This window comes from Ictidomys tridecemlineatus, unplaced genomic scaffold (genome assembly GCF_052094955.1).
Source record: "Ictidomys tridecemlineatus isolate mIctTri1 unplaced genomic scaffold, mIctTri1.hap1 Scaffold_323, whole genome shotgun sequence".
Taxonomy (NCBI): domain Eukaryota; kingdom Metazoa; phylum Chordata; class Mammalia; order Rodentia; family Sciuridae; genus Ictidomys; species Ictidomys tridecemlineatus.
Window position 1 is genome coordinate 100,573 of NW_027522389.1, and position 17,139 is coordinate 117,711.

A 17,139-nucleotide genomic window follows, 5' to 3' on the forward strand; every position below is an offset into this window, starting at 1 on the left:
CATTTATGGACAATAATGTTCTACCATCGAATAAATACCTCTCTTTCTGTCATTATCTTACTGTGTTTCAAGTGAATGCTGTTATCTCCCTGCCAGAATGAAAGGTTCTGAGGGGAAGAACCAAGTTTTTATAGGTGTGCAAATGTCCAGCCTTGGTAGACAGCAAATCTTCCTCATGTGCTAAACCAAGTAGCCATTAAAGCCACACCCCTATGGCTTTTGTTTCAGGAGCTATCTACTCAAAGGATCAGGAGTAATTTTCATAAAGACATTTTAAGTTCTTCCCTTCATGACCAGAAGCCACTTAAAAACTAATAAATAATCAACATTCTAATTGAAGAAACTATGTCAAACTTACCATCTTAGACAAATAAAGCAAGAATGAATGTAACAAGAAAAGTATGGTGGTGGCATCTTCTGGCTCTTCCACCTTTATCTCTAGTTGGTTTTCTGTATCAGCAGCATCAACAGGAGTACCTTCTGTTATAAGTAGCTCTAAAATTGAAAGGGGAAATGGCTATTTTATTTTATGCTATAGAATAAGAATTGTCTCTCTTCAGTTTCAATATTCATCGAGTGTTTCACTAAATATATGAGTCACAGTGCCTGGAATATTTGGCTCTCCTAAAGACAATTAACACAGAGAATAAAACTTCATAATCCTAATTAGAGCTATTAGACCCTTCAATTATAAAATGAACAATCTCTAGTCTACTCTCCACTACTTCAATGGCCATAGAACTGCTACCAGAACAATATTCACTCAAGGGAAAATTTAAAACCAGAGATATATAGACCAGGGTCACATTCAACAAACATGGATTTAGTGCTGGTGAAACCTTGTGTTTAAAATTTTAGGAAAGCTGAAATAGAGGGAGTCTTGGTTTGCAGATTTGCAGGTGGAATGAGCCAAGGCTTAACACAGTATCTGGCACCTGGCAGAGATACTCAACAATTATTTATTGAATGCACAGATGACAGCTATTTAAAAAGAACACAGTAATATCAAGAGAGACTAAAGGGAATTGGATACAGACCTGCATTGAGGCTCTGTGAATGAGGTAGAATACCAGTAAGAACTGAGAGCTTGTAGGGGTGGAATTTCAGTATGAGTTACAGCCTGGGGTACGTTTGATTAAACAGCAGGAGTCCAACATGCAGTTATTAAGAAGTTGGACCAGTTGCTTCTAAGGTCTTTCTCAACCCTGAGATTCCCATTCACTACTATTTTTTTAAGCTTTTGCCTAATTTTTTTTAGTTTAGTTTTTGATGGACCTTTATTTTATTTATTTGTATGCAGTTCTGAGAATCAAACCCAGTGCCTCACATGTTAGACAAGCGCTCTACCACTGAGCTACAACCCCAGGCCCTCCATTCACTATTGGTCTATGAATTTGACTGCTGGTGAAGTCTGCACCATAGGCTCAGCATCTCAGCAACCTGAGCGGGCTGGCTGAGGCGCCAGCAGAGCCGGAGGGGACACACGCAGGGTCCTGAGGCTCTGTCACTCCTGCGCCCCACCCGTCATCCTACGACCCCCTAGCCCAGCCCACGGGGCAGGGGACCGGGGGATCAGAGCCCCATGCGGCCCCAAAGAGCCACCACGGAGACCCTGGGCTGCCCGCCCACCTGTGGACTCACTGCTGCATTCGTCGTCTGCACAGAGTTTGTGCTTCCACAAGGGCCAGCCGGTGCTCGGGTCCAGTTGGCCCGGCACTCGCCAGGTCAGCCACAGCACGAACAGCAAGAAGAGCAGCACTGGCGCTGCAGCCATGTTGTGGTCACCTTGGGGAGTCGGTGACAGGGTGGAGTAGGCTGTGGCGGGCGTCAGGGGGCGGAGGCGGGGCTCAGGGGGGCGGGTGGGGTGGGTAGCAAAGCACAGAGGGGTGGCGCCCGGGAAGGCTTAAGCCTTTCCCGGGTGACACCTCAGCAGGGATATCTGGGGGTCAATCCACAGACTCTACTGGAGAACACACGGAGCTGGAGCTCCGTCCTTCTCTAGTCAAGACCTTCTCATGGACTGAAGACCTTCTCCTCTAGTCGCTGCCTTGGCAACTAGAACTCTCCTTCTCATCCAATCACCTGCCTTTGCTCCTGTGACCTCACAAGCGACCCTCCACATGATTCTAGTAGTCACCCATCCATCCCCCCCCCCCTGCCAACTGGTCCTTTCTGGCTTTCCTTAATGTCTCATTTCTGGTCCATCCTAAACTAGCCCACTCCACTTCACCATCACTCCCATCCCCCATTCCTGGTCTGGTACCTCCTTTTCTGAACTACCAAATCCCACCCATGACTTGTCACAGCTAGTCTATGGTTCCAGGCTCCCTCCCCTTCAATCTCTTTGAGGTTCCTTGAAGCCCCACCCCAAGATCCCTCTGATTAGGAAAGGGGAAGGTGAATAGAACTGTGAGTGAGGGTGTAAACTGGAGACAGTGGCCTGCTTTTTTTTTAAGGTGGGGACAGGTGGGGGCAGAGAGATGGACATTAGTCTTCAGGCTAAGATCTTGAGATTCTTATCTTTATCCGTAAGGGAAGAAATTATTTAATTCAAAAGCATATTTTTAATTCTCATTTTGTGCTACCAAAGCCCTAGCATGGTGTGGGAGTGGATGAAAATCAAAAGACAAGATATCTGGTCCTGGTCGGAAAAAGTCCACAACTTAGTGGGAACCAACTGACAAAACCGATTGTCAGAGAAGAAAGCTAGTAGCTAACATTTCTTGAAAGCTTTATGTCCAGTTGTTATTCTGAAGGAAATTTTATTTTATTTTTTCTGACCTCTAAGAGGGATCTTACATTTTTCTACTTCCCTTTCCAAGACTATTCCCTCTTTTGCACTGTGTAATCTTGAATTTAAATCTGAATTAGTTGCATTGATTTTCCCTTGTGTTAATAGTCAAATTATGATACAATTTGAATTATTGAAATGCATATGGAGGGGTTTCTTTTCTTATTTTTAATGAAAACTCACGTTTTTTAAAATTAGCACCTAGGGGACTATAGGTGGAGACTTAATATGTAGAGTCATCAGCATGATAATTGTGATTAAATAAACACAAATCAGTTCATGACAGATGATTTCACTTACTATTATAATCAGCTTTCTCCTCTATAAAACAGCACAATTAGTCCTAAATTGACATTCACTAATTGTATATTAGAGTTTCAAGGAAAACAATGAAGAGTTGGTAACTAGCATAATGATTGAGATGTGTTTTGACATCAGTAATTATTATTATTTTTAAGATGGGGGTCTTGTTATGTTGCCTAACCTGATCTCCAACACCTGGACTCAAGCAATCCTCCTGGCTTGGCCTTCTGAGTAGTTAGGACTACAAGTCACCAAACCAGCCCAGTAATTATTGTTTAGTAGATCTCTTTTTGGACACTAAAATCACTACTAATATGATTGTATATGTTTGAAATTGGTTTTAGGAGCAACATACAGATTTGATGCAATTCCCATCAAAATACCCATGAATTGGTGTGAATATACTTAGTATACAATGAGAGATATGAAAAATTGTGCTCTATATATGTAATATGAATTGTAAAGCATTCTGTTGTCATATATAAATTTAAAATAATAATAATAATAATAATAATAAATGTCATTTTTCCAGAACTAGAACAAACAGTCCTGAAATCCATTTGGAAGAATAAAATATTCAGAATAGCCAAAACAATTCTAAGTCAATAAAGCAAGCTGGAGGCATCATCACAATACCTGACTTCAAATTGTACTACAAAGCTATGGAAATAACCACTGCATGGCTCTGTCATAAAACCAGATACATAGACCAATGGGAAAGAAGAGAAGACACAGAAAAAGATCCAACACAGTTAACACTCATCTGATTCTTGACAAAGATGCCAAAAACATATTGGGAGAAAAGACAGGCTTTAAACAAGTGGTGCCAGGAAAATTGGTTATCCATATGTAGACAAATAAGATTAGACCCTGTACAAACTTGAAAGAGATCAAAAGCCCAGGAATTAGACCAGAAACTATGCAAATCCTTGGAAGAAAATATACATTTGAGACTCCAGCATATAGGTACAGGCAATGACTTTCTTATTAGAACTCCTAAAGCTCAGAAAATAATGACAAAAGTTAATAAACAGAATGGCATCAAATTAAAAAGCTTCTGCACAGCAAAGGAAACAATTAGTAACATGAAGAAAGAACCTAAGGAATTGGAAAAAATATATTTGCTAACTACTCTTTTTTTTTAAGAGAGTGAGAGAGAATTTTTTAATATTTATTTTTTAGTTTTTGGCGGACACAACATCTTTGTTTGTATGTGATGCTGAGGATCGAACCTGCACTGCATGCATGCCAGGCGAGCGTGCTACCGCTTGAGCCACATCCCCAACCCTGCTAACTACTCTTTGACACAGGATTAATATCCAAACTATATAAGAAACTTTTAAAAACTTAACACCAAAACCTCAAATAACCTAGCTTAATTGGGCAAATGAATTAAACAGATACTTCTCAAAAGAAGAAATAAAAATGGACAACAAATCTATAAAAATGTTCAACATCATTAGCAATTAGGGAAATGCAAATCAAAACTACAGTGAGCTTTCATCTCACTTTAGTCAGAATAGCAGCCATCAAGAATATGAACAATATGGGGCTGGGGTTGTGGCTCAACAGCACATTGCTTGTCTAGCACGTGCAAGGCCCTGGGTTCGATCCTCAGCACCACATTAAAAATAAATAAATAAAAATAAAGGTATTGTGTCCAACTACTTAAAAAAAATAATATGCACAATAATAAATGCTAGAGAGAATGTGGAGAAGAAGGGACACTTTTTTCTCTGTTGATAGGATTATAAATGAATATAACCACTATTGAAATCAGTATGGAGGTTCCTCAAAAGACTAGGCAGGAGACCACCATATAACCCAGCTATACAACTACTCAATGTTTATCCTAATGAATTAAAGTCATAATACTAGAGTAGTACATGCATACCCATGTTTATAGCAGCACAATTCACAGTTGCCAAACTATGGAACCAAACTAGGTGCTTATCAAGGATGAATAAATAAAGAAAATGTGGCATATACACACAATGGAGCTTTATTCAGCCATAAAGGTGAATTATGTCATTTGCTGGAAAATGGATGAAACTTGAGAACATTCTGTTACACAAAATAAGCTAAACTCATAAGATCAAGGGAGCCTATGTTTTCTCTCGGATGTGGAAGCAAGAGAGGAAAAAGGAAAAAAAAAGTGAAAATCAAATGGAGATCAGTAGAGTGTAGGAAAGAGACCAGGAGAGGGAGGAGTGAAGGGAAAATACTGGGGAATGATATTGGCCAAACTGTAGTGTTATATTGTGCATGTGGAAATATGTAACGACAAATACTGCCATGATTTACGACTATAATGTATCAACAAAAAAATGGAAAAAATAAAAGAAAGTAAACAAAAGAACAAAATTGCTTTCATGTATATATGTATGTATGTATGTATGTATGTATGTATACAGCCTAGCCAAACATCTATTGTGAGCATAACATTAATACTCTGGAACAGTGTTGAGCAAATCATAGCTGTAAGCCTGACACTGTTTTTTTAAATTGTTCCCTTTATTCCTTTTTTCTCTTTCTTTCTTTCTTTCTTTCTTTCTTTCATTCATTCCTCTCTCTCTCTCCCATCCCTCCTTCCCTCCCTCCCTCCCTCTCCCCCCCCTCTCTCTCTCTTTCTTTCTTTCTTATTTCCCAGGCTGGCCTGAACTCCTAGGCTCAAGTAATCTTCCTGCCTCAGCTTTCTGAGTAGTTGTGACTGTTGGAGCACACCACGGTGTCCAACAATGACACTTGCTTTTGTAAACAAAGTTTTATTAGAACACAGAAGCTTATATTATTTACCCATAGTCTAGGCTGTTTTTGTGCTACACTGGCATTTGAGTGGCAATTAAGACTTGCCTACAAAGTCTAATATGTTTATTATCAGTCTCTTTTCAGAAAAAGTTTGTTGATCCATGATTAGATTATAGACTAAAGTCAGCAGAATGAATACATAAACATTTCTTTTCTTACGACTAAAATTGGCTGTATGAAATGAGATAAATGATCTATTAATTGCCAAGATATATGTCTCTTCCCTATAGAAAGTGTGTATTCAGGACTAGAAATCTTGGCACTGTGTCATGTCAAATGTAGGAAAAAACCTGGCAGTTCATTTTGATGAGACTTAAGAAATTTCTTTTCCAGGGCATTTTGAGGTGTATCTAAAATTTGTAGATAATACAGGGAAGAACATTTTAATCTGCAAATAGATTATGTTCATTATTAGTTTGTAATCATTTCACAACTATCATATAATATTAAAGCATCATAAGAGACTGCCTATCATAATAGAAACTTTTATGACTCTAGCCATTAACTTGTATTTTTCTACTTATTGTAGACCCATACTTTTAAGCTAGTGCTATTGGTAAAATATATGATTATTTAACTCTGATTGCCTTACTAATTTTGACCAGTTTATTTTTCAGATATCCATTTTGGGGTTTACTCTTTCAATTAATTTTGGGTTCCATGGGCAATGAAATTGTTGTTGAGTATGTAAGATGTTGCAGTTTCTATGTAAGTTCACCTAAGTTCTTCTACCACTATTGATGGGCAAGGATATAACTAATTTAGTACTTTTACTTGAAACTGTTATAGTTCTACTGTACGGGATTTGTTTTCCTGACACAAAAGAGTATAAAACTAGAAAAACTAAACATTTTCAGGTATTAATTTCAGAGAGATGAAGCTCAAGTAAGATGGTGGTCATACTGAGTTAAGGAGAAAATTATCAAAGTGCAAGATTATCATAGTGGTTGGAATTTTGTGGACAAGAATGTGTGAGCTATTTATGGTGGGTGCAATGTGATTATGTGTGTGTGTTAGAGAGAGAGAATACTAAAAGCCTGGAGGAAATTTATTTTTGATATGAATGTACCAGATGAGACTCTTTAAGTCTTAGCAGAGTTTGACTGCTATAAAGGAGACTGAAGATGATGCTAAATGGCAATGTTGGAAGAAATTAGGTTTTCAGCAGAGTAGGTTGCAGCAGCTTCACTAATATATCAGGTACTTAATTAAGAGTTCATAAATAAGCCTTAGCAAAAAGAACCACACAAAAAAGAGTAAAGGGAAAATGGTAGACCTAAATTTGAAACCAAAATTGATTCATGCTGAAAATGTATGAGGAAGCCAGAAAGGAAAAAGGAAAAGAAAGGTGTGTGTGTGTGTGAAAGGAATCTGAAGGCAATCAAAGGGAGATCAGTAGAATAGAGGAAAGGGATCAGGGGAGAGAGGAAAGCAGGTAAAAGAGAAATACTCAAGAATGATATTGGCTAAGTTTTATCACTATATTGTACATATGTATGAAAACATAACAACAAATCCCACCATTATGTACAAGTATAATGCACCATGAAATATGGAAATAAAGAAAAATACCAAACCTAGTGAGGCACGGAATATGCTTATAATCCCAGTGACTCAGGTGGATGAAGCAAGAGGATCACGAGCTCAAAGCCAGCCTTAGTAAATAGAGGTGCTAAAGCAGCTCAGCAAGACCCTGTCTCTCAATAAAATACAAAATAGGTCTGGGGATGTGGCTCAGTAATTGAGTACCCTGAGTTCAATCTCTGGAACCAAATAATAATAATAATAACAATAATAATAATAATAATAATAATAATACCAAATCTAATATGATCAAAACAATTCACCAGTAATTAGCCTGCATGACACATAAAACAGAATATCCTTTATAGGAAGAAAACATAATCCAGACTTCCTATGATGTATCATCTATAAATGACCAGAATATAATTAAAAAAATTTTTTTGGTACCAGGGATTGAACCCAGGGGTGCTTAACCATTGAGCCACAACCTCAGCCCTTTTTTGCATTTTATTTAGATACAGGGTCTCATTGAGTTGCTAAGTGCATCCCTTAGTTGCGGAGGCTAACTTTGAACTCTTGATCCTCCTGCCTTAGCCTCCTGAGTCGCTGGGATTATAGGCATGTAGAATATCATTAAATTTTGCCAGAATGCAAAGAAGATAGAAAAATGAGAACCACAAGAGAAAATATCACATATAAAAAAAGTTCCGTGAGCTGACCCAGATGTTAGGATTAGCAGAAAAAATTTAAATAGTTTTTATAACTAATTTCAAGGAGTTAAAGAAAAGCTTAATCATAATGAATACGTAGATATGGGTGTCAACATATAAATGAAAAATTTCTTTTAAAAGAAATAAAAAGTACGGTATTGGAAACGAAAAATTCATGAAACAAATCTATCATCAGATTGTATAGTGCAAAAACAGCAAAAAGTTAACTTGGAGATAGACCAATAAAAATTATCTGGTCTAAAAATTAGAAAGAAAAAAATAGAGACTTGGTTACTATCAATACAAAGTGACCTAACATACATATAATTACATTTCTAGAAGAATAGAGGCATAAATTGTACAGAAAAAAAATATTTAAGACAATGATGACTAAAATTATCCCAAATTAACAAAAAAGATGTCAAGAGATTTAGGAAACTCAGTGAATACTAAGGTTAGTTACAAAGCAAATCACATCTAGATGCATCAGAGTCAACTGTAAATGATCAATTAGAAGGAAAAAGGTCTTGAAGGCAATTAGAAAAAAGTGGTGTGTTATGCATTGGTAAAAATGACTAAAATGATAGCTGACTTCTTATCAGAAATGAGAGGTTAAAGTTAATGGAAAGGTTTAAGGTGCTAGAAGACAAAAACTGCTAATCCAGGATAAATCTCTTCAAAACTGAAAGCAGAATAGACATTTTAAAATAAATAAAAAGTAAGAAAATTCAATACCAATAGATCTCTACTATTAACAATGCTAAAAGAACCTCTTCAGGATAAAAGGAGATGATCCATCAGGTAGAAACAGATGCACTGTGTGTTTTAGTTAACTGTGTAATAAACTTAATGGTTTAAAATAAAAATTCTTTGTTATTTTTTCCTTATTCTATGATTTGGCTTTACATACCCTGATGAGTCCTTTGCTCTAGGTATTTATTACTGCTTATGTGGTTTCCTTTCGCAGGGATTGTTTAACCAAAGGTAGAACTGACAAAATCCTCCTACCTCAGCCTCCTGAGCCACTGGAATTACAGGTGTGCACCACCACTCCCGTCGGAAAGCGAAGCAAAATCCAAAGGACCACCAGGTAAAGTGACATCTTACTCCCCTAGTCCAGCCGCCGTCCCCTCTCCACAATCTCTATTTGCAATGGAAATCTTACACCTTCTGGATGGGACAGAATGATGCAAATCTCTGGCCAAACAAATGGGAAGGCAGCATCCTATAGTCAGTTCTTGGTTCACTTCCGTTAGCCGGTACCGGCTCAAGGGGCGGGCAACTTCGTTCCAACCTTCAAAGGAGGAGTTGGGGCGGGGCTAGGTTTTGCGCATGCTCCCAAGGCAGGTTTTGGGGCATGCTCAGAGCAAGCCCACGCTCACAATTTCCGGTGAGAGCTTTCTTCTGGAGTGGAGGCGGTTTCCTGCGGAGCTCCGGCGGTAGGTGGGTGAGTGCCGCGAGTATAATTGCGAGCTTACTTGTTTAGAAGACAAAAAGGGTGTGCTTGGATTTACCCGTGTTTTCCTTCTGAGTTTTTTCCCCTTATGCTCTAAAACCTTGGGTTCTGGGAAATGAGAGCCAGCTGGAGAAGCTTTGGTTACTGTGGCAACCATGTGTTACTGATTCTGGTTTTTGAGGATTTGAAAAGAGAATTTGTGTTATAACTCCTCAAAGTACATGCTGGGTCGCTTTCAGAGTCACATATTATTTCAAACTTAGGTGTTTAACCCCGGAAATTGACTTTAAAGGATTTAATTCTGGTAGTAATGTGGAAAAGCAGTATTTTAGGCAGGGTAACTAGTTAGAAAGCTAATGCAGTGATTAACACAATTTCAGGGTGTTGTAGAATTCCAGAGAAGAGGAAATATTGTAGAAATTCTAGGTGGTAGGATCATAAGCTTTAATGCTTGGGTCGATGTGGGAAATGAGGGAGAGAGACACTGAGCCTCTTGAGGATTAATTCCAAACTCGCTTTTGCATTTGTATTTCTAGTTTCGTTTGCCACCTGCAATATCATTGCCTCCTACCTATCTCTTGTCCTAGTTCTAGTCATGCCTAGTAGTTTTATGTTCTCTGAATTTCCTTGTCCTCATTTTGTGTGTGTGTATGTGACCTTGGACAAGTTTCATAATTTCACTCCCTTAGTTTTTTCAACATAATGTGGAAGAAAACAATTAGTATGTAGTGTGAGTGTGTGTGATTCTGTGTGGGAGGGATAGAACCCAGGGCCTCATGCACACTAGTCAGGCACTGTACCACTGAGTTACATCCCTAGCCCCAAATTAAATAATAGACCAGGTATGTAGTAAAGATCCAATAAATATTAGCTACTACTATTTGTATTGTATTTGTTATTTGCATTTTATTGTTTCTTTCTCTAGGCTTGAATTTTTTAAAATTAAGGGGAAATATCTTTATGTGCTTGGAACATAGTAATAGTTGAGTAATGGATTATTTATTTTGGCTGCTTCTGACATAATTAAATGCTTTTTGGGTATGTGGGGGGGTACCAGGTGTTGAACCCAGGGGCACTTAACCACTGAGCCACTTCCCCCAGCCTTATTTTGTATTTTATTTAGAGACAGGGTCTTACTGAGTTGCGTAGGGCCCTGCTAAGTTGCTGAGGTTAGCTCTGAACTGTGATCCACCTGGCTTTAGCCTACTGAGCTGAACAGATTACAGGCCTTGGCAAATTTATTCTTTACTTTAAAAGAACTGCCAGTTGCAGGTTGGAGTTGTTAAATGGGTAGAGTGCTTGCTTAGCATGTGTGAGGCACTGGGTTCAATCCTTAGCATCACATAAAAATAAATAAATTAATAAAGGTATTTTGTCCATCTACAACTAAAATATATATATATATATATATATATAATTTTAAAAAACCTACAATGCAGTTAGTTAGCTTGTCCATTTATACAAAAAGATTCCCTGTGGTTTTGATAGGAATGATAGGACTCTGTAGACTAGTTTAACAATAGTGGTCTTCCAACCTGTGTATCTGAGGTGTCTTTATATTTATTTGGGTCTTTTGAAATTTGTTTCAACAATATTACTTTTCAGATGGAACTTTTCATCTCTTTCGTAAAACTTACACCTTTTATTTTTAGTTTTTGATGCTTTTACAAATGGCATTGTTTTCCTAATTTCATTGTTTGCTTCTTCATTGTAAATTCATTTTTTGTATTTATCTTGTACCTGGCAACATTGATGAATTCATTTATTAATTCTAATAAATTTTAATGGAATTTTAGAATTTTCTAGACAGAAAATATAGTTTTCCTTTTCAGTCTAGATGTCTTTTCTATAATTTGCTGAAAGCCCTAGCTAAAACCTCCAGTATAATGAATAGAAATAGTGAGAGGGGACATTCTTATCTTGTTCTTGATTTTAGGGAAAAAAAGCATCCAATCTATCACTATTAAATTTCATGTTTACTGTGGGTTTTTCATAGATACTGTTTAATCAGATTGTGGAAAGTTCCTAGATTGTCCATGGTCACAAGATGATCATGTAGTTTTTGTTCTTTGGTCTACTGATTTGGTTTAGATCAGTAGATCTTTATTTACATTAAGAGATTTTCAGTTGTTAAGCCAACCTTGCATTCCTAGAGTAGATCCCACTTGAGCATGATGTATTATTCTTTTAACAATAGCTCAGTTTACTATTGTCTTAACAGAAGTTCTCAATACTAAACGACTTTTCTCTCTTTTTTGTTTTTTTGTGATGCTGGGTATTGAACTCTGGGCCTTCACCAAATGACTTTAAAAATTTTTTTATCTTCGAGCAGATGAAAATGATTATGCATACAGTTCAGCAACCCAAAGTATGCTCAGTGACAGCTGAAAGACATCTGTAAATATTTGTGGATTGATTAAAACTCCTGGAGTTTGGGACCCTTTTGTGAAGAGTTATGTAGAGGTAAGTAGACTTTTCATAAAATTGTATTGGTTTTATTTTTGTCTTAAGCCTATGCGATATTGCATTTCTAATTATCTTTATTGATCAGGAGGAAATTTAATGGAGAAAATTGTTAGGGTTAGGGGTTAAGGGTTAAGGGTTAGGGGGTTAGGGTTAGGGTTTAGGGTTGGTTAGGGTTAGAGGGTTAGGGTTAGGCGTGAGGGTGGGGGTGAGGGTGAGGGTTTAGGGTTAAGGTTAGGGTTATGGTGGTTAGGGTTAGGGTTGGGGGTTAGGGTTAGGGGTTGGGGTTAGGATTAGGGGTTAGGATTAGGGGTTAGGGTTAGGGGGTTAGGGTTAGGATTGGTTAGGGTTAGGGTGAGGGGTGGGGTTAGGGTTTAGGGTTGTTAGGGTTAGGGTTGTTAGGGTTTAGGGTTAGGGTTGTTAGGGTTTAGGGGTAGGGGTAGGGTTGGGGTTAGGGTTAGGGTTAAGGTTAGGGTTAAGGTGTTAGGGTTAGAGGGTTAGGGTTAGAGTTAGGGTTAGGTTTAGGGGTTGGGGCTAGGGTTAGGGTTGGGGTTGGGGCTAGGGGTTAGGGGCTGGGGCTAGGGCTATGGCTTAGGGTTGGGGTTGGGTTTAGGGTGAGGAGTGAGGGGTGAGGGTTTTGGGTTAGGGTTAGGTTTAGGGTTTAGGGTGAAGGTGTAGGTGTTAGGGTTTTGGGTTGAGGGATGAGGGTGAGGGTTTTAGGGTTAGGGTTATGGTTATTGTTAGGGTTAGTGTTAGGGATTAGGGTCAGGGGTTGGGTTTAGGGTTAGTGTTAGGGTTCGGGGTTAGGGTTGGGGTTAGGGGGTTAGGGGTTTGGGTTAGGGTGGTTTTGGTGGTTAGGGTTAGGTTTAGGGTTTACGGTTAGGGTTAGGGTTGGTTAGGGTTAAGTTTAGGGTGAGGGGTGTGATTAGGTTTTAGGGTTTTGGGGTTGGGTTAGGGGTTATGGGTTAGGGTTTGGGTTTAGGGTTAGGGTTTGGGGTTAGAGGTTAGGGGTTCAGGTTACGGTTAGGGTTGTTAGGGTTAGGGTTTAAGGTTTAGGGTTAGGGTTGTTAGGGTTAGGGGTAGGGGTAGGGTTGGGGTGGTTAGGGTTAGGGTGTTAGTGTTAGAGGGTTAGGGGTTAGGGTTAGGGGTTATGGGTTAGGGGCTGGGGCTAGGGTTAAGGTTAGGGGTTAGGGTTGAGGTTGGGGCTAGGGCTAGGGGTTAGGGGCTGTGGCTAGGGCTAAGGCTTAGGGTTGGTTGGGGATGGGGTTGGGGTTAGGGTTTAGGGTGAGGGTGAGGGTTTGGGGTTAGGGTTAGGTTTAGCTTTAGGGTTTAGATTGAGGGTGTAGGGGTTAGGGGTGAGGGTGAGGGTTTTAGGGTTAGGGTTTTTGGGTTAGAGTTTTAGGGTTAGGGTTTTTGGGTTAGAGTTAGGGTTTTTGGGTTAGGGTTTTAGGGTTAGGGTTAGGGTTTTGGGGTTAGGATTTTAGGGTTAGGGTTAGGGTTTTAGGGTTAGGGTTATTGTTAGGTTTAGGTTTAGGGGTTAGGGTCAGGGGTCAGAGGTCGGGGTTAGGGTTTAGGGTTTAGGGGTTAGAGTTTAGGGGTTAGGGTTTAGAATTTAGGGTTAGGGTTGGGGTTAGGTTTTAGGGTTTAGGGTTAGGGGTTAGGGTTATGATTTAGGGTTAGGGTTAGGGTTGGGTGTTAGGGTTAGAGGGTTAGGGAATACTCTCATGGACAAAGCAGATAGCAGGCAGTCTTTAAAAAATTTTTAAATTGAGTTATAATTAGTAAATTGGAATATACGGACAGAATGTGTCAAAAATGCATTTTTGGAGATCTGTCAAAAAAGCAAAGTATAATTTACTGTATCAGTTTGAATTTAATCTTGATTTTTCAGATGATGTCTAAATGTTTATTTTCATAATAAGCTTCAATTTCTCATTTTTTGTTGTCTATGTGAGGGGAAATGCTGAAATATTTAGTTAAGAAAAACACTTTCAATGGAAAAATTGTAGACAACCAGTTTGGATGGCATGCATATTTTAAAACCAATATTGACATGATTCTTGGACATAAAATGATTCAAGCATAGAAACCAGAACTGTTATTACCCAGACAAGGGATTTAAGTGCATACTTCCCGTGATACTTCCTAAGAAGTATGACAACTATTTGTTTTCAGCTCTGACCCAGTGTTCAGGAGTGCCTGTTTCTTCAAAAAAAAAAAAATCTCCCCAGCCCCTCAAGCAAGAGAATGTTGACCATGAAGGCAGCAAGCAAAGAGCTCAGAAACACAAATTCAGGACCCGAAAGCCCTCAGTTACATTACTCCCAGAGTGCTAAATACCTGGAGGCCTTTAGGTTACAGGAAGAAAGTTCAGGAGGGCTGCATCCTTTCAACAAGACTGTCAGCAGCATATTTATAACCTGGATTTCTAGTTACTGTAGACCAATAAATAGACTGATGATTTTTTGCAATTAATTATAAAGACCCTGATATAGAGAACAGAGCAGCCCCATATTAGACAGCACCAGACAAGAATGGTTTAAGACACACTGAACATAACCCTAGACCAGAGTCAGTTAAACAAAGACACAAATCCTAGCCCAACCAGAAAAGATACAAAAATATTAGTACAAAGATGTGATTGTATATCATACAGACGTCTCCTGAAGTGGAGGTATTGTAGTGCACTAGTCTGAGCAGAGTTGGCTCAGATCCCAGCTTTGGCATTTTCTAACTATTGAACCTGAGAACAGGAAACTAGCTATTGTGTGTCTCACAGTGGGACTTACTTTATTTGAAAGCCTCTACTCTGGTACCCACCAGGTTGCAAATGGACAGCAAGTAAGACCTATTTTTCTTATGTTCCTCATTCTCTTGTTGCCCTAGTTACTCCTTTGAGATGAACGAGTAAGATACTGTATATGGTTCTCATTCTGCTGTGTCACGTTCAAATAACCTTTATGTTTTCTTCCTAACCGCAGAGTTTAAAAATCTCCTCTGGTCAAAGTCAAGAAGCAGTTTGTGGAAGGATCTTCCCTTTGTATTTTCCATGAGAATGTGTGTGGTAGAAAATTCCTGAGCACATGCAGAGCACCAACTGCAAAGGAGTCTGAGAGATGTAGTTTTCAGCATTCAGACTATGAACCAATCCCAGGTATTGTCCACCAAAGTCTGTAAAGATAGGTCAAGTTGGAATGGTCACCAACTGCTGGAAAAAGATTAAGAAATTATTAGAAGTGCTAAGGAAATTAGAATCATGCTTTCAATGTCTTAAGAATTTGATTTTCCCTCAAAGATCACATAGATTGTATACTACTACCATTATAAAAAATTATGTGTTTATTTTACATTGTATTACACTAACTGCCTGTTATGGTTTAGATATCAAATTCTCCCAAATTCCCATGTGATAAAGTGCCTTTTGAGGGGTAATGGAATCTTTAAGAGGTGAGGGGCCTAGTAGGAGGTCATTGGGGGTGTTCCCTTAAAATATATACTAGGACCCCAATCACCTTCCTGCTCTCCAGCTCATCAGGAGCTAAGTAGTTTTGCTCCACCATGCACTCCCACCATGGTGAGCTGACTTGCCATTGGCCCAGAGTCTTGGGGCCGACTGATCATAGACTGGATCCTCTATGAGCCAAAAAATAAGCCTTTTTTTCTTTATAAGTTGATAGTCTCCAATACTTTTTTATAGTGACAGAAAGCTGACTAAAATACAGTCCTTTTACTTTTTTTATATTATAGGTCTTAAGAATGTGATTCAAGAAGAAAATTGAAAAACAACTACATGAATGCTTTATCTAGCTGTATAAGAGATTCTTTTTCACTTCATGGGTGAAAATGCTAAATCTGAAGACCAATGAGTCTTTAAGTCAAATAACTATTTTATTAGTTTTCATACAAGGAATGATGGACAACCTGTGGTCAATTATGATCAATTTAGCTTAAGCCATTTGGAAATAACCACAATTTCCTATTCAAAGTTATCTGTTCCAGAAATTATGGAATGACATTATCCACAATATGACATGAATTAGATGTCATAAACTTGAGATTTCATAACCTATGAGTAAACATTTGAGAGTAAGGCAGTTGGATTTATAAGCAGTTAAAACACAAAATAAAAATTTAAAGGCTGGTCTACAAGTTTTAGCTGGTCATTCACGTTTCCCTAATGTTTCTTTCTACTTGCCAAACAAACATCATAGCTCCTTTCTCATATCAAATGTCCTCTGCCATTTACTTAGCACTAGGACCACACAATAAACGAGCACTGCATTCTCACTTTCCAATCTCATCCTACTGTTATCACTAACAGAAATCCTTATTAAGATTGATATGTTGCTTCTGGGACCCATGACAAGCAATCATTTACATTTACTTAAATAGGGAAAAAGAAAAAAAAAACTCTACTTATAAAACTAAGGAGTGGAACACAATACCCTCACCCCTCAGAATTGTGATTATTCTAAACCCTAGGTCTTTCACATATTTTTTCTTCCCATTTATGTACACCACTTTGTCAGGTGTTTTAGTCATCATTTTTACTGCTTTGACAGAAAGACCTGACAAAACAAATTTTAAAGGAGAAAGAATTTATTTAGCCTTCAATGTTTGAGAGGACTTCATCCATAAATGGCTCTGTTCATTGTTCTGGGCCTAAAGTTGAAGCAGAAGGGCATGGTAGAGGAAAGAAGCTCAGGACTTAGCACCAGACCTCAAAGAGACTTGTTTGAACCTACAAGTGTCTAGTGACCTACCAGTTATTTGTGCCCAGTCAGACTGCAGCACCCCAAGGGCATGAACCGGTGATCTATTTCCTTCAGCCACTCTCCATCTGATTATGGTGATAGCCAGATTAATCCATATCAGTTGTCAGGTTAAAGCTTTCATAATCTATGGGCTGGAGTTGTTATTCAGCAGTAGAGTTCTCCCTACCTTGTGTGAGACACTGGGTTTGATCCTCAGCACCACCTAAAAATAAATTTATTATTTTTTTAAAAAAAAGCTCTCATAATCCAATCATTTCACCTCCACATTTCTTTGCATTGTCTTACATAATAGCTTTGGGGGGATACCTC

General features: G+C 38.6%; 3 protein-coding genes across 5 annotated transcripts in view; 1 reads left to right on the top strand and 2 right to left on the bottom strand.

Moving 5' to 3' along the window:
* LOC144373237 (transport and Golgi organization protein 1 homolog) overlaps positions 1 to 9,278 on the bottom strand; it is a 44,548-nt gene extending 35,270 nt beyond the window's left edge. The window contains exon 1 of the mRNA XM_078036341.1: positions 9,145 to 9,278. The gene's annotated coding sequence lies outside the window, so the exon portion shown is untranslated. The remainder of the gene's footprint in view (positions 1 to 9,144) is intronic.
* LOC144373236 (axin interactor, dorsalization-associated protein-like) overlaps positions 1 to 16,204 on the top strand; it is an 82,772-nt gene extending 66,568 nt beyond the window's left edge. Inside the window, exons 8-11 of the mRNA XM_078036339.1 lie at positions 9,104 to 9,579; positions 11,925 to 12,055; positions 15,037 to 15,209; positions 15,803 to 16,204. The gene's annotated coding sequence lies outside the window, so the exon portion shown is untranslated. The remainder of the gene's footprint in view (positions 1 to 9,103; positions 9,580 to 11,924; positions 12,056 to 15,036; positions 15,210 to 15,802) is intronic.
* The window catches only part of LOC144373238 (uncharacterized), a 203,081-nt gene continuing 186,273 nt past the window's right edge, over positions 332 to 17,139 (bottom strand). For all 3 annotated transcript variants that reach the window (XM_078036346.1, XM_078036357.1, XM_078036352.1), the window contains one exon: positions 332 to 495. In XM_078036346.1, coding sequence (XP_077892472.1) covers positions 344 to 495 — 152 coding nt within the window. In that variant the 3' untranslated portion in view covers positions 332 to 343. The remainder of the gene's footprint in view (positions 496 to 17,139) is intronic.